Here is a 20,270-nt window from a genome sequence, read left to right as displayed (position 1 = left end):
ATCCAGTCATCCTGGAGCCACCTCGTTTAAAACCTCAGGATGCAGGTATCAGGTCCAAATTCTCAACTTTAAAAAAAATAAATTTCTTGATAGTTTGATAAAACTGGACAACAAAATTTTTCAAAAGGTTTGCTTGCTGAAAAAAAATTGGGGATTGTAATATACAACTTCAAGCTGAATTTTCATTGAATTGTAGTGTGTTTAACTGCATAATTGACGCTGACGCATTGCGTTAGCTGCTGATTTCCATTTGTACTCAGCATCTGATGCCTTTCATGTCAGTGTCCAACAATAGTTGGCCAACATTGATGGATTCCAGTTGTTCTGACACCACTTTTCCATGGTCGCAATGTCCTGATGAAACCTTTTACCATGTTTGTCACTCGGTGTTTACAAACTGGGGCTGCTCAGGACCAGTGTAGCAGGCCCCTGCAGCCCCTTACACATGGGACCCAAAGTTGCCCAGTTGAATGGCGACCGGGCAATTTAAAGGCACTTCTGCCCTTTTGGTGATGTGGTAAGTGACATGTTGGCACTCACCTCGTCGCCAGAGGCCCTCCAGGAGATCCCCTGTTCCTTGTGTTGGCCTCCAAAAGGTAAGTGGAGGGGGTGGCGCTCTGGGGCTGGGGCGAGTGCATAGTTGGAGCACTGTCAGGGTCGGGGGGAACACTGTCAGGCCGTCGGGGAGTGGAGTGGGCTGTCGGGAAAGGCGTGGGCCGGCGGGAAGTAGAGTAGACCAGTAGGGAGTGGAGTTGGGGCAGGACTAATGGCTGTCCTTCTTACCCATAATCCCCCCCTCGCACTGCTGGAACTGCTCTGGCGTTCCAATGGCATGAGGGATTATGTGTAAGGAAGACGGCCATTGCACGCAAGCACTGATGTCATTTTCTACCTGGTCAGCCATCAATCGCTTACAAATTGACCAGCAGCATTTAGATAGTGCATGTACACAGGTAGACAATCCACCTTCAAAGTGGCCACACAGTTTTTAAATTCTACCCCCAAATTAGTCTGTACATTGGGAGTTCCAAGATCAGCAGGGAAGAAAGTCTGAGTGCAAATCCAGAAAATGAACTTTCAATAACATGTTACACTTCATGGTTTTGTAGCTTGTCTGCTTCATCTAAGTCAAAGTTGACTACTTCGATTTAAATATTACAGGAAATCACAAAAATAGGTTATATATTAAAAAAAAGTACATGATAGGAGAATTTTAAGGTGGTTTTCATGATCAGCTCCCCAAAATCCATAAAATACGCCTCAAAGTTGTTTTGGAAGCAAAATCTTTGATATCCAGGGTAATCTATCCATCACCTTTTCTGGTTTCTAATATTTTCTAAATTTCCTCACCTGCCAATAATCTTCACATTATCACACAGTTTCAGTCTGATCCCATTTTTAACTTCCTGCAGACACATGGCAGGTGAAGTGTTGCAGTTTACCTGTGCACTCAGTGTTGAAATGTTGTGATTGATTTTCAAAGTTACACCCTTGGGTTTCATGTTGGTCAGAATGGTGGGAGGGGTAGTTACTGGCCATCCCTCTGCCACCTTGAAGATGCCTACTTTATGAAATGTTTTGCAGAGGATGATTCTGTTCTGTTCTTTCAGTCGATTATGTGGCAGCCCTTGTCCAGCTGCCTGGCCAGATGTCATTAAACTGCCGTACTTTCACACCATGAAACCGAAGAAGCAATATCGGAGACGTCTTCGTGAAGAATTTGCATTGTAAGTTGTAAACACTGATGTGGAACTTGAATGCCTGTTGAAACTGCCCTGGGATGCTTGTGGGACATTGCAGAGGAAATTTTCTTTGTCTCTAACCTCTGCTATCCTACTGTAAGAGTGTATGCAGGATAGTGTTCAGAGTACATAGGAAAATAAAGAGACTGTTTAACTCTCTCTCTCTCTCTCTGTTTAAGTCTGTTTCACCATTTAATAAGGTCCGGGTTGTTCAGGACCTGATTCCAAGCATTCACATGTATTCTTGATCCTTCAATGTCTTCACAAATGGACCTGATATTAATTGCAATTGATTAAGAAAGCTCCAAATTACCACAGCACATTTCAGGCTCTATTTTTTATCTCTGACCCCAATCCCTAAAATTTAGAACAAATTTACTACCTAGTCAACAGTGAAAGGTCCTCTCTATTCAATCAAATCTCCCTTAACCTAAATTCTAGGCATTACAACCCTAGTTTGTGTTATCATGGCCTGTTCTGCTGCTTTTGGGTGAATATACCAAGATTCCTCTGTTCCTAACAACTTCTTGAGGTCCTGTGTGGACTTGGAGGGGAGACTGCCTAGGAACATCAGGTGCTGTAGGTTACTGTGAGAGGCGCTGGACAAAGTGACAACTCTCTGCCTTACGGTAGACAAAACTTAAAGAATCTCATGTATGTTACATTCTAAATGTTATATTATGTGACAATAATGGAACCTTTACCTTTACTCGTCCCAAAATACATCTCACCTTTTTCAGGATTAAATTCCATCTTCCATTGCTCTATCATCTTTCTACCTGATCAATATTAGTCCTGGAGCGAAAGACAACAACCTTCCCTGCTCTCATCAACACCACCGTTTTCTGTGTCATCTGTAATTTTACTGATCAGTCTTCCTGCATTCACATCCAGATTGTTGATGTGCACAACAAACAAGGAAGGGCCCAGCCCTGAACCCTGCAGTTCGTCCTTCTGCCAGGATCCTCCTGCCCTTCACCAGACTGCCCTCTGATCTTTGTTGGGATGCAGGTTGATCAACAATGCATAGGATTGTGTGCATTTGTGGCTGGCGTCAGGTGGAGCAGCAGATATTTAACATGGTGGATCAGCTGTGACTGCCAAAGTGGCTGGCGCAGCAAATTCAGCATTCGAGGCTGAAACCTCTGATGCTTTCTCCGAGTTTTGAAGCAGCGTTGTTGCTCAGGTTCCCCACACTGTTGATGTTAAATGCATTTGTAATTAGTCTGTGTAAGATTGTGGAGATTTGCTTTTCCTACAGCATTCCACTTCATGCACTGGACCTACTTGACCACATGCTGACTCTTGACCCCAGCAAACGCTGCACAGCTGAGCAAACCCTCCAGAGCGAGTTCCTCAGAAACGTGGACCCCACAAAAATGCCTCCTCCTGAGTAAGTATTGCTGCAAAATTCTAGTATTCACTGTAAAGCTTTACCATTTCGTACCTTTGCACTCTTCTTTCTCCTGCAACATATCCTTTCATTCTTCCCGACATTATATTTGATCTTAAAATGGTCTGTATGTACTGGCAATAGTGGTAGCCAGTTTGATGATGTCTATAGTACTGAATGGTGCCCTAGGATTAGAAAAACACAGAAACTACAGAGAGAACCAGAGGACCACCAGCCCTTTGGCCCCTCTAGTCTGTGCTGAACCATAATCCTGTCTAATCCCACTGACCATATCCCTCACATCCATGTACCTGCCTTAATTTTTCTGAAATGTTAAAATTGAGCCCACATTCACCACTTCAACTGGCAGCTCATTCTACACTCCCATTACTCTGTGTGAAGAAGTTCCCCATAATATTCCCTCTAAACTTTTCACCTTTAACCCATGTCCTCTGATTTTTATCTCATCTACCCTCATAATTTTGTATAGCTCTATCAAATTTCCCCTCATTCTTATACGCTCCAGGGAATAAAGTCCTAACTTGTTTAATCTTTCCCTTACACTACCACTGACTCAGTTCTGACACCAACCAAAGCGGTACATCTGTCTTGGAGGGAGATGACCGCAGGGGACATCGGCATGACCAACTCACTAAACGTCTTATCCACATCATTCTCAACATCGCGGGTGCTTCAAAGTGAATTCATGCAAAGCTCCAGTGCTGACCTGTGACCAGACAGGAACTCCAGTTGGACACACTTTTGCACATGTAGTCACCAGGGATGCTGACAGCCTCTGAGACCCCACATAGCACAGGATGAGCATGACACTGGTCTGAGCTCACCTAGAACCATAGAACATTACAGTACAGAAAACAGGCCCTTCTAGTCTGTGCCAAACTATTATTCTGCCTTGTCCCACTGACCACCCAGTCCATGGAACTCCATACCCATCCCATCCTTGTACCTGTCCAAATTTTTCGTAAATGTGAAAATTGAGCCCGCATTCACCACTTCAACTGGCAGTTCGTTCTTTACTCCCATTACTTTTGATATCTTTCCTGTTGTTTGGTATCCAAAACTACACCCAATACGCCAAATTTGGCCTCACCAATGTCTTATACAGCTTTACCCATAACATCCCAACTCCTATTACTCGTTCCTTTGATATGCCAAAAGTTCTCTTTACAACATTATGACGTCAATTTTAGGGAATTATACATCTGTATTCCCAAGTCCCTTTGTTCTCCGGCAATCCTCAGTGCCTACCATTTACTGTATATGTCCTTTCTTGGTTTGTCCTACCAAAATGCAGCACCTCACACTTGTCTGATTAAATTCTATCTGCCATTTTTCATCCCATTTTTCCAGATGGTCCAGATCCCTATGCAAGCTTTGAAAGCCTTCCTCGCTGACATCAAAGCCTCCAATCTTTGGGTCATTTGCAAACTTGTTGATTGAATTTACCACATTATCATCCAAATCATTGATTTTGAAGACAGACAACAATGGTCCCAGCACTGATCCCTGAGGCACACCACTAGTCACAGGCCTCCAGTCTGAGCAGCCACTCTCTGGCTTCTTCCATCCAACCATTGTCAAATTCAGTTTACTACCTCACCGAGCATCTGAACCTTCCTGACTAACCTCCCATGTGGGCCATTGTTAAAGGTCTTATTAATTTTTTTCCATGTAGACAACATCCACAGCCTTTCCTTTTTCAACTTTTCTGGTAACCTCCTCAAAAAATTCTATAAGATTGATTAATCACAACCTACCAAGCACAAAGCCATGTTCCTAATCAGACCCTGCCTATCCAAATAGTTGTATATCCAAAGTCTTAGAATACCTTCCAATAATTTACCTACCACTGACATCAGGCTCATTGACCTAATATTTCCTGGGTTACTTTTAGCGCCTTTTTTAAACAACATAACAACCTGAGCTCTGGCACCTCTCCCTTGGTCAAGGACATTTTAAATATTTCTGGCAGGGCTCCTGCAATTTCTGCACTAGGCTCCTTAAAGGTCCAAGAGGATTTATTCATCCTTATTTGCTCGAAGGCAACAAGGATCTCCTACTCTTTAATCTGTACAGGTTCCATGACCTCACTTTGTGCCAGTTTCCTGAGTAAATATGAGTGCAAAAAAACCATTAAAGAGGTCCCCATTTCTACTGACTCTCTCTCTCTCTCTCTCTCTCTCTCTCTCTCTCTCTCTATCTCTATCTATATATATATATTTCTTTTTTTCTTTTCTTTGGCTTGGCTTCGCGGACGAAGATTTATGGAGGGGGTAAAAAGTCCACGTCAGCTGCAGGCTCGTTTGTGGCTGACCAGTCCGATGCGGGACAGGCAGACACGATTGCAGCGGTTGCAAGGGAAAATTGGTTGGTTGGGGTTGGGTGTTGGGTTTTTCCTCCTTTGCCTTTTGTCAGTGAGGTGGGCTCTGCGGTCTTCTTCAAAGGAGGCTGCTGCCCGCCAAACTGTGAGGCGCCAAGATGCACGGTTTGAGGCGTTATCAGCCCACTGGCGGTGGTCAATGTGGCAGGCACCAAGAGATTTCTTTAGGCAGTCCTTGTACCTTTTCTTTGGTGCACCTCTGTCACGGTGGCCAGTGGAGAGCTCGCCATATAATACGATCTTGGGAAGGCGATGGTCCTCCATTCTGGAGACGTGACCCATCCAGCGCAGCTGGATCTTCAGCAGCGTGGACTCGATGCTGTCGACCTCTGCCATCTCGAGTACCTCGACGTTATGGGTGTGAGCGCTCCAATGGATGTTGAGGATGGAGCGGAGACAACGCTGGTGGAAGCGTTCTAGGAGCCGTAGGTGGTGCCGGTAGAGGACCCATGATTCGGAGCCGAACAGGAGCGTGGGTATGACAACGGCTCTGTATACGCTTATCTTTGTGAGGTTTTTCAGTTGGTTGTTTTTCCAGACTCTTTTGTGTAGTCTTCCAAAGGCGCTATTTGCCTTGGCGAGTCTGTTGTCTATCTCATTGTCGATCCTTGCATCTGATGAAATGGTGCAGCCGAGATAGGTAAACTGGTTGACCGTTTTGAGTTTTGTGTGCCCGATGGAGATGTGGGGGGGCTGGTAGTCATGGTGGGGAGCTGGCTGATGGAGGACCTCAGTTTTCTTCAGGCTGACTTCCAGGCCAAACATTTTGGCAGTTTCCGCAAAGCAGGACGTCAAGCGCTGAAGAGCTGGCTCTGAATGGGCAACTAAAGCGGCATCATCTGCAAAGAGTAGTTCACGGACAAGTTTCTCTTGTGTCTTGGTGTGAGCTTGCAGGCGCCTCATATATATATATATTATATATATATATATATATAGCAGACCAGTCTGATCTTCAAGGAGACCAATTTTGTTTCTTACTATACTTTTTCTCCTAATACACCTGTAGAAGCCCTTAGGATTTTCCTTAACGTTGTCTGCCAAAGCAACCTCCTGTCTTCTTATAGTCCTTCTAATTTCTTGTTTTTTTAAACTCCTCAAGGACCTCATTTCCTCCTTGTTGCCTATACCTGCTATACAACTCTTCTTAACCAGATCCCCAATGTCCCTCAAAAACCAAGGTTCGCGAATGCCTGTTCACTTTGCCGTTAATCTTGACAGGAACAAACAAACTCTGTATTCTTAAAATTTCGCCTTTGAAGGCCTTCCACTTACCATCCATGTTCTTGCCAGAAAGCAACAGCCCAATTCACACCTTGTAGATCCTTTCTCATTTCCTCAAAATTTGCAATTCTCCAGTTTAGAATCTCAACACGAGGACCAGACCTATCCTTGTCCACAATTAACTTGGAATTAATGGCATTATGATCACTAGGCCCAAAATGTTCCCCAACACCTGTCCTGTTCTCATTCTCTAATAGGAGATAAAGTATTGCACTCTCTCTAATTGGTACCTCTACATATTGATTTAGAAAACTTTCCTGAACACATTTGACAAACTCCAGGCCATCCAGCCTTTTTACAGTATGGGCGTCCCATTCATTTTGTGGAAAGTTAAAATCTATCACAGCTTTGTTTCCTGCAGCTGTCTGCTATCTTTCCACAGATTTGCTCCTTCAATTCTCGCTATTGGGCGGTTTATAATACAACTCCATGAGTGTGGTCATACCTTACCCGTTCCTCAGCTTCACTATATAGCTCAGTAGATGAGCCCTCTGATCTGCCCTCTCTGTGATATTCTCTGACGAGCAATGCTACTCCTCCCCCTTTTATTTCCCACTGCCCCACTCTACCTCCCCCTCCCTCCCCAAATTCTATCACATTTAAAGCAACGGAAGCCTGGAACATTGAGCTGCCCATCTTGCAACCAAGTTTCACTAATGGCCACAATGTCATAATTCCACATGCCAATCCATGCTCTAAGCTCCTGTCTTTCCTACAATACTCCTTGCATTGAAATAGATACACCTGAGAACCTTTCTACCATGTACAACCTTAGATTTCTGACGTTGCATGCAATCTTTGCATCAACTTTTCCCTCCTCCACTCCCCTATCTACTCTGGCACTGTGGTTCACATCCCCTTGCAAATCTAGTTTAAAACCCCCTGGAGCAGCATTAACAAACCTTCTCACAAGGATATTAGTTCCCCCTCCAGTTCAGATGCAAACTGTCCTTTCTGAACAGGTCCTACCTTCCCTGGAAGAGAGCCTAATGATCCAGATACCTAAAGCCCTTCTTTCTGCACCATCTATTTTAGCCACGTTAAGCTGCATTATCCTCTAATTTCTAACCTCATTAGAACGTGGCACGGGTACCAATGCTGAGATCACAACCCTGGAGGTCCTAGCACTCTGCTCTCTGAACTCTCTTTGCAGGACCTCCTCACCTTTTCTACCCATGTTATTGATCCCTACATGGACCCATCTGGCTGCTCACCCTCTCTCCTGAGAATGCTGTGAACTCGATCTGAGATATCTCGGACTTCTGCAACAGAGAGGCAACTATAGAATCCTCAATCACTACAGCTCACCTTGTCATCTCCGCTTTTCCCTTCTCACCCACAAGGCCAGGCTTTTTGCCAGAGATCTGATCGCCATGGCTTGTCCCCACTCAGCAGTATCCAAAATGGTATACTTGTTATTGGGGTAATGGCTATAGGGGTGTCCTGCACTGCCTGCCTGTTCCCTTTCTCTCTCCTGGCTCACCCAACTACCTTCCTCCTGCCTACTGTAATTTCAGTCTATCACCCCCTCATCATCCCGAATGATTCGGAGTTCATCCAACTTTAGCTCTAATTCCCTAACCCAGTTTGTAAGGAGCTGCAGCTCGATGCATTTCTCACAGATGAAGTCATCAGTAGTATTATTGGCTTTCCTGACTGTCCACATACTCCAGGAGGAGTATTCCCCTGCCTTGGCTGCAATTCCCACTGTCTATGAAATAGATAAAAAAAATAAGATAAATAAAACCTGCCCTTATCTGTGCCCTCCTGCAGAATCCTTTTTGTTCCTCGATCAGGTTGTCCTTACTTCAACTCCTGCACCACCACCTTGGCCTCTTCAGCCAAAACTTCAACCCCCCACTCACACAATGGCAGCTCCCCTTCTACCACTTGCCCATTTTTAAGCAGCCTACCCTCGCGCTCTCTCACTCCAACTCCCATTCGCGCCAAAAAGAAGCTGGAATCTTGCACAATGAATTGCTGGAGGAACTCAGTGGCTCAGGCAGCGAGTCTTGTGAAAGGGTCCCAACCTGAAATGTTGACTGACCATTTCTACTCATTGAGTTCTTCCAGTTTCTCATAGTTTGCTGGTGTCCAAACCTCATTGAACAGAAGAAAAGGACCATTGCTGCCCCTCCCATCTGAAGATAACATCACTAGAGGTGTACTTTCAGCAATGTGGTGCATTTCATTTACCCTCACCTGTAGCGTGGTGCTCCCTCACTACTGCTCTTCCCACTGTGTGACCCTCCCTCAGAACTGCCCCTCCTACAGTGCAACCCTCCCTCAGTACTGCCCCTCCTACAGTGCAACCCTCCCTCAGTACTGCCCCTCCTACAGTGCAACCCTCCCTCAGTACTGCCCCTCCTACAGTGCAACCCTCCCTCAGTACTGCCACTCCCACAGTGCGACCCTCCCTCAGTACTGCCCCTCCTACAGTGCAACCCTCCCTCAGTACTGCCCCTCCTACAGTGCAACCCTCCCTCAGTACTGCCACTCCCACAGTGTGACCCTCCCTCAGTACTGCCACTTCCACAGTGTGACCCTCCTTCAGTACTCCCCCTCCTACAGTGCAACCCTCCCTCAGTACTGCCCCTCCTACAGTGCAACCCTCCCTCAGTACTGCCACTCCCACAGTGCGACCCTCCCTCAGTACTGCCCCTTCTACAGTGCAACCCTCCCTCAGAACTGCTCCTCCTTCAGTGCAATCCTCCCTCAGTACTGCCCCTCCTCCAGTGCAACCCTCCCTCAGTACTGCCCCTCCTACAGGCTTGTAGGAAGCTGGGACATTTGGAGGTGCAGCCAGTCACTAGGCCAACACATCCCTTTCACCTGCATGGCGTGTGAAATGGCTATTATTTCTGTGTTCTGCTCAGTTTTAGTTTGAAATATTTCAAAACATTTTCCAGCCTTCCTCACTGGCAGGACTGCCACGAGCTCTGGAGTAAAAAGCGTCGACGGCAGAAGCAAGCGGGCATTGTCGATGATCCGCCAATGCCCAAAGCGCCCCGGAAAGACGCCGCGGTCAGTGCTGACGACAGTAGGAACAGTACACCTCAGGGTGCACCGACAGCACAGGGCAAAGCACAGAGCAGCAACACAGATGTAGGCAGTAAGTGGGGCTGAGGTTGCTGCTGTGCATGGGGGGAAAGTGGGGAATGTGGGGAGGGCTGGATCATTGCATGATGTAATTGGTGTCTGGTGAATGTGAATGATAGCACCTTTTGTGTCAACCATCTGAGTGTGTGGCTCAGTGTCAGCGTTGGGCGTTAATCTGGAGCCAATTGTGGTGTCAGAGCTCACAGAAATGGAGGAGTTTGTCGTGTATATCACAAAATGGGGCACACATCTTATGATCCTTGTGGTCACAACATTGAAGGAGTTCATGAGCTGAAGCCAGCTCTCACTTTAGTTTACTCCATAGTATCGATCTAGTAAAGTTACAGGTGTTTCAGACAGAATATGAGGTTAAGTGGATAATTGAGATGAAATTGAGTTAGATAATGAGGAGCAGGTCACTGACTGCAGTTCAACCTTCTATTTGAGATTCAATTTATCGTCATGTAATAAAGAGAGTGCAATATTACATGGAATTTGTTTTTATCTGCCTTAAGGCAGATAGATTCACCATTGACAGAAATTTCCTAAAACACCTCTTACAGAGAAAGAGAAACAAACAAGTCCATGACTTGGCCATGACTTCACCTCCAGCATCCCAGAGTCCAGTCCAAACCATCAGGAACCCTTCAGCACCTTCTCGCATTTCAGTTCTGATACCTGGTATCCCTTCCACTAGTCTTGAGCCAGTCTCCAGCAGTTTGCAGCCCAGTGTTAATGCCTTGGACCTCAGTCGCCAGCAACCTGCATGGATTCCTCCTCTCAAGCCCATCGCCTGTGTCTCCTTCAACCGCAGAACGCCTCTCTGGTCCACTGCCATGGTCACCATCTTGTGGGTCGCCTGCTTCTCCTTCTCAAACGGGGGAATCACTGACCCTGTTTTCTGGGAGTCATCTGCTTCCCTGAAGTCTGCAACCCTTGTGGCTGTGCCGGTCATAGACTCTACCATTTTGGGTGCAGAATTTTTAAACAAACCCACCGTCGGCTCCATTTACGGGCTGTTTAAAGTCTGTACGGAGCCGTCGGCAGTCAGACTAGGTGGTTGGACCCTGTGGAAACGCTGTGACTCTGCCTGCGGGTCCGCGTTAAAGCAGTTCCGGCAGCACCACCATTTCTTTTATTGTGCTTCATTTTTATTTGTGTGTTCCATTGAGTTGCTGTGCCCACATTCCCGATGTTGATATCAGTACACAAGGATGTGTTGAGCTGTTCCTGAACTGACTCACTGGTTGGGAGGTACACTGACAGAGGTTCATGGAAGATCAGAAGATACTCCGTTATTCATGGCTGAGTTTGCGCCTCAGGAGCATAGCATTGAAGAGGAGTAAAAATTATTAGGAGAGAGAAACAGGTGAAATAGAGAGAAGGAGAAATACAGACGACGACCCACAGGACAGGGACCACGGCGGCGGACCAGAGAGGGAGTTCTGTGGCTGAAGAACACAAAGGCGGCAAGCTGTTGGTGACTAGAGGAAAGGAACCTGTGCAGGCTGCTGGCCAAGCACACCGGGCGGTGGACCGCTGAAGACTGGCTGAAGGGGTACTAGGTATTGGAACCAGGATGCGAGAGGGTGCCGAGGGCGCTGAAGGGTTCCTCATCATGTTGGAGGTTCAGATCTGGAGCTTGGGCTGCTGATGGTTTGGACTGGATTCTGTGTGGACACCTGGTGACTCTGGGGGTACTCTCTTTTGCTTCTCTTTCTCTGACCATAAGAGGCACTTCAGGCAATTTCTGCTGATGGCGGATCTGCCTGCCTTACGACAGTCTAAAGCAAATTCTGTGTAATATTGCCTGTTTTTAATTACTTGACAATAAAGGAATCTTGAAATAGAAAGACTAAAAGAGCCCACAAGAAGGTCTTTGCTTTCCAGGCAGTGCTCTGACATTCTCGAAGCTGAACACCAGAAGTGTATTGAACACAACAGTGGTGAATTGCAGCCATTAATCACAAGGGATTCGTGCATTGTAGGAACAGGGAGAGGAATGGTTTGACCATTTCTGGACATTACATTTAAGCAAGAGGGAAGGGAAGAAAGATAGGGAGTCGTGGCTTTGGGGAAGGAGACCAGTGCAGTGCCAAAGAAAGAGCATGTGTTGCGAGAACCAGAGGCAAAATCTGCTGGTATAGTGAAGGAGCAGTAGGGAATTGCACTGCTGGGGCTCTTCTTTTGACTAGTGGGAAGGATTCTGGGGAGTTTTGGGGATCAATTGTTTGTTCAAATTTGGTGGGGGGAGATTTGACTTTTACATGGACACTACTTTTGACTGAAGTAAGTAACTGCACGGGGAGTTCGGATAGCCGGGACCGGGTGTTAAGTCCACGTTGGAGGTGTTGGGAGCTCCGGTGGGCGGGCAGCCAGGGCAAGATCAGAGGTCAGGGCATCTGGACCACCAGTAGGTGGGCAGTCAGGGCCAAAAATGTGGGGGGATATACAGAAGCCCAGGGAAATGGCCAAGATGTGTAACAGCCATATCGTGGTGGACTTTATCAAGTGCAGGCTAGCTGAACCTCGTAAGATTCTTGAGGATGTTACCAGGACTGATAGGCCGGAGTTATAAGAAAAGACTGGGTCTTTTCTCCCTGGAGTGCAGGAGGCTGAGGGGTGCTCCTCGAGGTTTATAAAATCCCCAGGGTAAGATGTCTAAAACTAGAGGGTTAAGGGGAGAGATTTAAAAGAGATCTGAGGGGCACTGTTTTCCACACAGGTTGGTGGGTATTAGGTACCACCTGCCAGAGAAAGCTGTACAAGTGGGGACTATTGTAATATTTAATCCTATGGACCCTGTCTCAATTTTTAGGGAGTATCAGGCACATATACTCCATGTCCTGGTTTACCGGGATTAGTTGTATACCCAACCACTTGCTTGTTTGTACCAGTGTTCGTACTGTAAAGATTTACCCATAAATCCAGTCCAGAGTACAGTATGTATTATGAAAGGTTAAAAGTTGCTAGAGTCCAAAGGGTTAAGAAACATTTAGACAGGTACAGGAATACAAAAGGCTTAGAGATGGATATTGGCCAAACAGACAACGTGGTTGTCATGGGCGAGTTGGGCCACAGAGCCTATTTCAGTGCTGTTGTACCCTGCTCACGTTGACATCAAGGGCAAAGACGCCCAGATCACTGAGATGATTTAGCTAGCCTATCATGCCACCACAGGGAACAACGGCAGCCTGATGGTTATGGGGAGGACATATGTTTTCTAATTTCTTCTAAATGTAGACATACAACACGGTAACAGGCCCACGTGCCCATGCCGTCCAATTTACACCCAGAATGTTTTGAACAGTGAGAGGAAACCAGAGCCCCCCGGGGAAAACAAACTCCCTACAGACCACGCGGGATTCTTACGCTGGTCCCGATCGCTGGCACTGTGCTAACTGCTACGCCAACTGTGCTGCCCCATCTTGTGGATGTGGAAAGAGTGTTGAATCTCGCTCTGTTTTGTGCAGGCATCAGAGACGCTGCCCAGCAACTTAACCAGAATGAGCTTGCAGTGCTGTTGAACCTGCTACAGACACAGACCAATCTCAGCCTCACCCAGCTGGCCCAGGCACTGAACGTCAGCACCAACCCAGAAACCCAACAACAGTGGGATGTCCTCAGCCAATCGCTGGTGGCCCTAGCTGAGGCCACCAGCCAGCAGCAGGATGCTACGCCTTCAGCAGTGATTCACCCTCCTCCACCGCTGCCTGCGCCGAACGTCGAGCTTCCTGCAACAACTGCACCTCTGCCCCCTGATCCCACACCCCTGCCTCCAATCCAGGCCCCTCTCCCACAAGTCCTGGCTTCGCTGCCTCAGACGGCGTCTCAGTCCGTTTCACAGACATCTGACACAGAGACAGACGCGCAAAATTTGCTGACCATTCTACTGAGTCAGCTGATCAAATCTCAGGAAACCAACGTAGTGCCCGAAGAAAACGATGACGTCAAAGCAAGCGATGGAGCCCAGCAGCTGCAGGCAGTCAGCACTACTCCTGACACCACAGGTGAGTGCTGCTCCCGCTCGTGCACTAGCACTGAGCCTCCCTCATCTTCTCCTCTCCGTTCATTCTCACCAAAGCCACAGGCATCTGCCGAGTCTTCAGATTGTTCATTGACAGCATTAACTCTGCCCTAAGATTCAGCAGAATCCCAGTCTCAGGGCTCAGAAGCTCATCTCTCCTGTATCAACCCTTGCCCGCATTAGGCAGTATCCCTCTGTGGCTTTTCTATCCAAGTACCCATTATTAAATGTCTCCTCCTACAGCTCCTTCTGCATACCCACCACTCTCTATGTGAAAACCTTACTTCTTCATATATTTCCTCTCTTACCTGAGCTCATTGTGGACATCCCTGCCCTGGGAAAACAACTCTGCAATGCATGCCTCTCATAGCTCTGTAAACCTCAGGTCAAACCCTCACCCTCCAAAGATCCAGAAAGAGTAAACCCAGCCTACATATATACTCGTGTAACAGTCGATCCTGTGAAAAAGTTGACCACTCCCTTTTTTGGCCCAAATGTCATGCATTTTCTGTATATCCCCCATTTTTGGCCCTGACCGCCCACCCACAGGTGGTCCAGATGCCCTGACCGCTGATCTTGCCCCGGCTGCCCGCCCATCGGAGCTCCCAACACCCCCAACGTGGACTTAACACCCGGTCCTGGCTATCCGAACTCCCCGTGCAGTTACTTACTTCAGTCAAAAGTAGTGTCCATGTAAAAGTCAAATCTCCCCCCCCCCCCCCAAATTTGAGCAAACAATTGGTCCCCAAAACTCGACTATTACACAAATATGTATGATATCTAATCTCTGTATAACTACAGCCCTCCGAGGAACTATTGCTACCTCCTCCTTCCTGTAGTGTGGTGATCAGAACTTGGCACAATACTCAAAGTGAAGACTGTTAAATGCCTCCTGCTGCTGGTTCCACATACCCACCACTCTCTATGTGAAAACCTTATCTCTTTGCATATTTCCTCTCTTACCTTCACACCTGAGCCCTAGTTGTGGTGTACAGCTGCACTGTGATGTCCCAGCCTTTTACACCACCCCAAGCAGGTATGTCGCCACTTTCATGGAATAATCAACACACCTCAAGGTCTCTGTGTATCATCCCTGCCATCTCCTCTGTGGAGCCAGAGTAGTTTAGAATTCTCTGTACTCTAGTCCTTCTGAATTAGCTGATGTTAACTCATGACTAATCCAAAAGAGTTCTACAAATATGTTAATGGTAAGAGGAAAGCTAGAGACAAAATTGGTCCCTTAGAAAATCAGAGCGGAAAACTGTGTGTGGAGCCTAGAGAAATGGGGGAGATATTGAACAGTTTCTTTTCTTCGGTATTCACTAAGGAGAAGGATATTGGGAGATGTGAGATAAAAAAAGCAAATTGGGTAAATATGGGGAATATAGAGATTACAAAAGGTGTAGTTTTAAGGCTTTTGAAGAATATAAAGGTGGATAAGTCTCCGGGACCAGACGGGATCTTCCCCAGGACATTGAGAGAAGTGAAGGAGGAAATAGCAGAGGCTCTGGCGGTAATTTTCCAAATGTCATTAGATATGGGGATAGTGCCGGAGGATTGACGCATTGCGCATGTGGTTCCGTTATTTAAAAAGGGTTCAAGGAGGAAGCCTGGCAACTATCGGCCTGTAAGTTTGACATCTGTGGTAGGTAAATTAATGGAGAAAATTCTTAGAGATAGTACTTATAAACATCTGGATAGTCAGGGTCTGATCAGGAGCACTCAACATGGATTTGTGGGAGGAAGGTCATGTTTGATCAATCTGATTGAATTTTTTGAAGAGGTGACTAGGAATGTGGATGAGGGTAGCGCAGTGGATGTTGTCTATATGGACTTCAGTAAGGCCTTCGATAAGGTACCACATGGAAGGTTAGTTAGGAAGGTGCAGTCTTTAGGTATAAATTTTAAGATAGTCAAATGGATTGAACATTGGCTGAAAGGGAGAGGCCAGAGAGTGGTAGTGGATAATTGTCTGTCAGGTTGGAGGCCGGTGACCAGTGGTGTGCCTCAAGGATCTGTATTGGGCCCATTGTTGTTCGTTATATACATTAATGATCTAGATGATGGGGTGGTGAATTGGATTAGTAAATATGCAGACGATACTAAGATAGGTGGAATAGTAGATAATGAAGAAGGTTTTCAAGGATTGCAGAGGGATTTGGGCTGCTTAGAAAAGTGGGCTGAAAAATGGCAGATGGAATTTAATGCTGATAAGTGTGAGGTGCTTCATTTTGGTAAGAAGAATCAGAATGGGACATACGTGGTAAATGGGAGAGCATTGAGGAATACAGAAGAGCAGAAAGATTTAGGAGTAACGGTACATCGTTCCCTGAAGGTAGAAACTCACGTGAATAGGGTGGTGAAGAAGGATTTTAGTATGCTGGCCTTTATCAATCATTGCATGGAATATAGGAGTTGGGAGGTGATGTTGAGATTGTATAAGACGTTGGTGCGGCCTAATTTGGAGTTCTGTGTGCAGTTCTGGTCGCCTAATTATAGGAAGGATATAAACAGAGTGGAGAGAGTGCAGAGAAGGTTTACCAGAATGTTACCTGGGTTTAAGCATCTAGAGTATAGGGAGAGATTAGACAGATTAGGTCTTTATTCTTTGGAGCGTAGAAGGTTGAGAGGGGATTTGATAGAAGTATTTAAGATTATGAAAGGGATAGACAGAGTGGATGTGGATAGACTATTTCCATTAAGAGGAGGAAAGATTAAAACAAGAGGACATGAGTTAAGAATTAAGGGGCAGAGGTTTAGAGGTAACATGAGGGGGAACTTCTTTACTCAGAGAGTGGTAGCCGTGTGGAATGATCTTCCGGGAGAAATAGTGGCGGCGGAGTCAATTGTATTATTTAAGAAAAGGTTGGACAGGTATATGGATGAGAAGAAGACGGAGGGTTATGGGCATTGTGCAGGGAGGTGGGACTAGAAAGGGGTGTTTGGTTCGGTGCGGACTAGAAGGGCCTAATGGCCTGTTTCCGTGCTGTAATTGTTATGTTATATATGTTATAACGAGGCTTACGGGGAATCAAAAGAGTACAGAGAAATAGGAACTTGGCTGTCCTCATCCTATCTGCCTGTTGTGTTCCCATGTCCCTCACTCTGCTTTCAGAGTGTCACCTGCTCAATATATTTTTCAGTATTAAAATCTCTGCTCCAAAACTTCTAAGACATTTCACCACTCTCCACCTCTCCTCTCCCAGCTTTCTCTCACCAATCATCTCCTGACATGGACACATCCAGTTTTCCATCCTTCCCCACCACCCACCCCAAGGGGTTCTCATCTTCCAGTGGAGTGAAGTCTCCGAGATTCTGCATAGATCAATGCACTCTAATCTCTGTTCTTAAACTCCTTTCCCATTTTGGCTTACTGCTGTTACTGTCCCTGAATCGCTCTGTTCCCAGGTTCCATAATTTGGCTGGACATTGAATTCCACCTGCCAGTGCTCATTCTGGGAGTGCAGCATCTGGTCGTCACTCCTTGGATCAGATGTGACAGTATTCGGTCGTGCAGGTGATGGTGTACAGTTGTGAGGCAGTAACTTTTCATTTTTCTCTCTAGACGATGCTCCTGTCCCTAAATTGGATCTCAAGGCTCCTGCAGTCCCTGCACTCAATCAAACCCGCATTCTTCCTCCAGATCAACGTCCACCAGAACCGCCGGGCCCCCCACCCACTTTAAGTGACACAGACTGCCGGGTTAATGTGCGGGTGAGCCCCTCAACTGAAGACCCGAATGCAGGAGTGAAAGCTGCTTTGTTGCAGCTGTTGACCAAGGAGGACATGCTGGAGAACGACAGGCAGAGCAGAGCGGACGAGTACACAGGGCCGCACTTAGGAAACAGCTACAATGCCGACAGCTTCAGGAATAATGTCACCACGAGCGAGCGAAGGGACTCAGAAATGACAGGCCACACCTTGTTGGACAGCAAACCTGCCTCGCAAGCACTGGGCCCGTCCAGAACACTCTCCAGCTCTGTCAGCGAGTTTGGTGAATCCAGCAGCTACCAAGACATAGGTGCAATGCAGTTTACAGCAGACCAGGATCACCGGTTTAATTTTACCAGAGTTACCTTACCAGCTCTGGTCACTGGTACAGACGGTAGTAACAGCACAAGCATACCTGCAGATGCCAAACCAGCTGCCTACGGCTACAGCACCAACACCATGCCGGCGGGTACTGCGGCTAGCAGCCCCATGCCTGGGTTAGGCTGGAATGTGCCAATGCAGGGCTCAGGGTACAACAGGTCACAGGGCCGGATACCAGGCAGAAGTGGGAGGGGGAGGGGTGTCCCCTACTAACATCACACCCCTTGAGTTCCTTCAAACGATGATGTCCTTGGAGAAAGCCAACTGTGATCACTGTTGTAAGGGTTACGCAGCTCACTGCTCCACATCATTCCTGACAAGGCAGGCGCAGTCCACTGGAGAATTAGAGTTTGAGAGGGTTCATGAGCATTGTGAGAACTGGCAGCCCTTTGTCTGAGGGTGAAGATTCTTTCTTTGACGGGAAGATTTGCCCATCACTTGTATAATCGATTTTAAAACATTGACTTTGCTGAAGACAAATGGACAATAGTGAAGTGAAATGATATGCGGAAGAATTCCAGCCGCATTTTCATGTCACTTAAGACAGTACAGACTGTGGGAAGTCTGTGGGCAGCCAGTAGGCTGAAGTCCAGTCCAAAGTCATTAAGTGGAGAGATTATTATCAGGCCTGCTGTCAGAGAATCAACACTGGAATCTGTTTGACAGCCAGGCTGGGGAAATCAATTTATTATAAAGGCTTGAAATCCTGGACCATTTCCTCCTCATTTCTCTGTACCTGAGCCTTTGGGGCAGCCTCTTTATGTTGTGTTCTTTTCTAAGTTACAAGTATCAGCAAATCTGCAATTAAACCTGAACAATGTTCTCACCTAGCCTAAGGTGTGACTTCCTTTACCTGTAAGCAGAGTTACATAGTGATCCAGTGTCACGGTGTAAGTTAAGACCACTTCTGCATAGGTTCTTTCCGTACCTCCCAACTAAGACCCCTCACTCAACTTCCAATCCTTGCCATTGGCTCACTTCTGCACCCTATTCCATTGGCCTGCTCCTGTACCCTGTTCTATTGGCCCACATCTCCACCCTGTTCCATTGGCCCACTCCTGCACCCTATTCCATTGGCCTGCTCCTGTTCCCCATCCCATTGGCCGGCTCCTGCTCCCTGTCCCATTGGCCGGCTATTGCTCCCCGTCCCATTGACCAGCTCCAGCTCCCGGTCCTATTAGCCCACTTTTCATCCTTATCACTGAAGGGTTTTCCTCTATTTCTCCTACTTTAGTGTGCTTTCATTTCATACTCTGCAATATTACCACTAATCACGTGTACTCCAAATCTGCTGCATCTCTTTCTGCTTTCAGGCGTGATGGTTTTGTTTTTGGATGATTTGTGTGGTTTGACTTGCATGAGCTGTCTACGGTCCCTGTTCACAAGCTCCCTCTGGGAGTTGCTGCACATATTGGGGGCCTGTGGAACAATGCAGGGATCCTGGAACCCACACCTTCAGAGGGTAGTTGCCTCTCAACACCATGGGCTCCACAGTAAAACATGGTTCAGTCGCTGTAGTAACAAATTATTGTTCTGAGGATAAGGTTTCTGAATTTTTTTCAGCTTTTAGTAAATTTTACTTTAATAAAAAAAAATAATAAATGCATCTGTGGGTATTTGTGTTGAAGTGCCTGGTGTTCCTACACAATCTCAAGACTTCAGGGCTTTGAGCACCAGACGTCTGTGGCGTGACTGAGTATTGGAGAAGTGTGGCACCGTCCAAGGCTGGAACAGGTAGCTAACCCTCCCCATCAAAAACAACTGCAACCCCTCCTCCCTGCATCACTGTTGAGGTGTGGACTGTGGAATGTCCACTTGTATTTAATGTGTTGTTCAAGGGTTCTGAGCTCTTTATTCCCGTTCATTCTCAGTGATATTTGAGGCCACGTGGCAAGATTATGGAGAGTGGGTCACTGGGTAACTCGACTTTCTGCTCAACATATTTGCTTCTAAATAGAACTGCAGATCAATAGCCTTTAATCCTTTGGACTCCGGCCATTTTAACCTTTCATAATCTATGCTCCAAGCTGGGTCCATGGGTAAACTGCAGTACGAACACCAGTATGAACCAGCTAGTCACAAGTGGTTGGGTGTAAAAGCAGTCCCGGAAAATCTGGACACGGAATCCAAAGAGTTAAAGCGCAAACCAAACTCCAAGGAGGTTCCCTTCAGGCAGCGAGCCCTCTGCCATCGAACACAGACGAGACTGCGAATGATGGAGGGGGGTCAGGGCTG

The 20,270-nt window shown here is 46.8% G+C and overlaps 1 protein-coding gene across 1 annotated transcript in view; it reads left to right on the top strand.

The window, feature by feature from the left end:
- cdk12 (cyclin dependent kinase 12) overlaps positions 1-18,861 on the top strand; it is a 56,092-nt gene extending 37,231 nt beyond the window's left edge. The window contains exons 10-14 of the mRNA XM_069907209.1: positions 1,611-1,727; positions 3,004-3,135; positions 9,727-9,929; positions 13,390-13,926; positions 17,509-18,861. Coding sequence (XP_069763310.1) covers positions 1,611-1,727; positions 3,004-3,135; positions 9,727-9,929; positions 13,390-13,926; positions 17,509-18,248 — 1,729 coding nt within the window. The 3' untranslated portion in view covers positions 18,249-18,861. The remainder of the gene's footprint in view (positions 1-1,610; positions 1,728-3,003; positions 3,136-9,726; positions 9,930-13,389; positions 13,927-17,508) is intronic.
- Positions 18,862-20,270: the final 1,409 nt, after the last annotated feature.

This window comes from Narcine bancroftii, chromosome 12, assembly GCF_036971445.1.
Source record: "Narcine bancroftii isolate sNarBan1 chromosome 12, sNarBan1.hap1, whole genome shotgun sequence".
In the NCBI taxonomy this organism is placed as follows: Eukaryota; Metazoa; Chordata; class Chondrichthyes; order Torpediniformes; family Narcinidae; genus Narcine; species Narcine bancroftii.
Note: the sequence above shows the minus strand (reverse complement) of the source record. Positions and strands in the feature narration are given on the sequence as shown.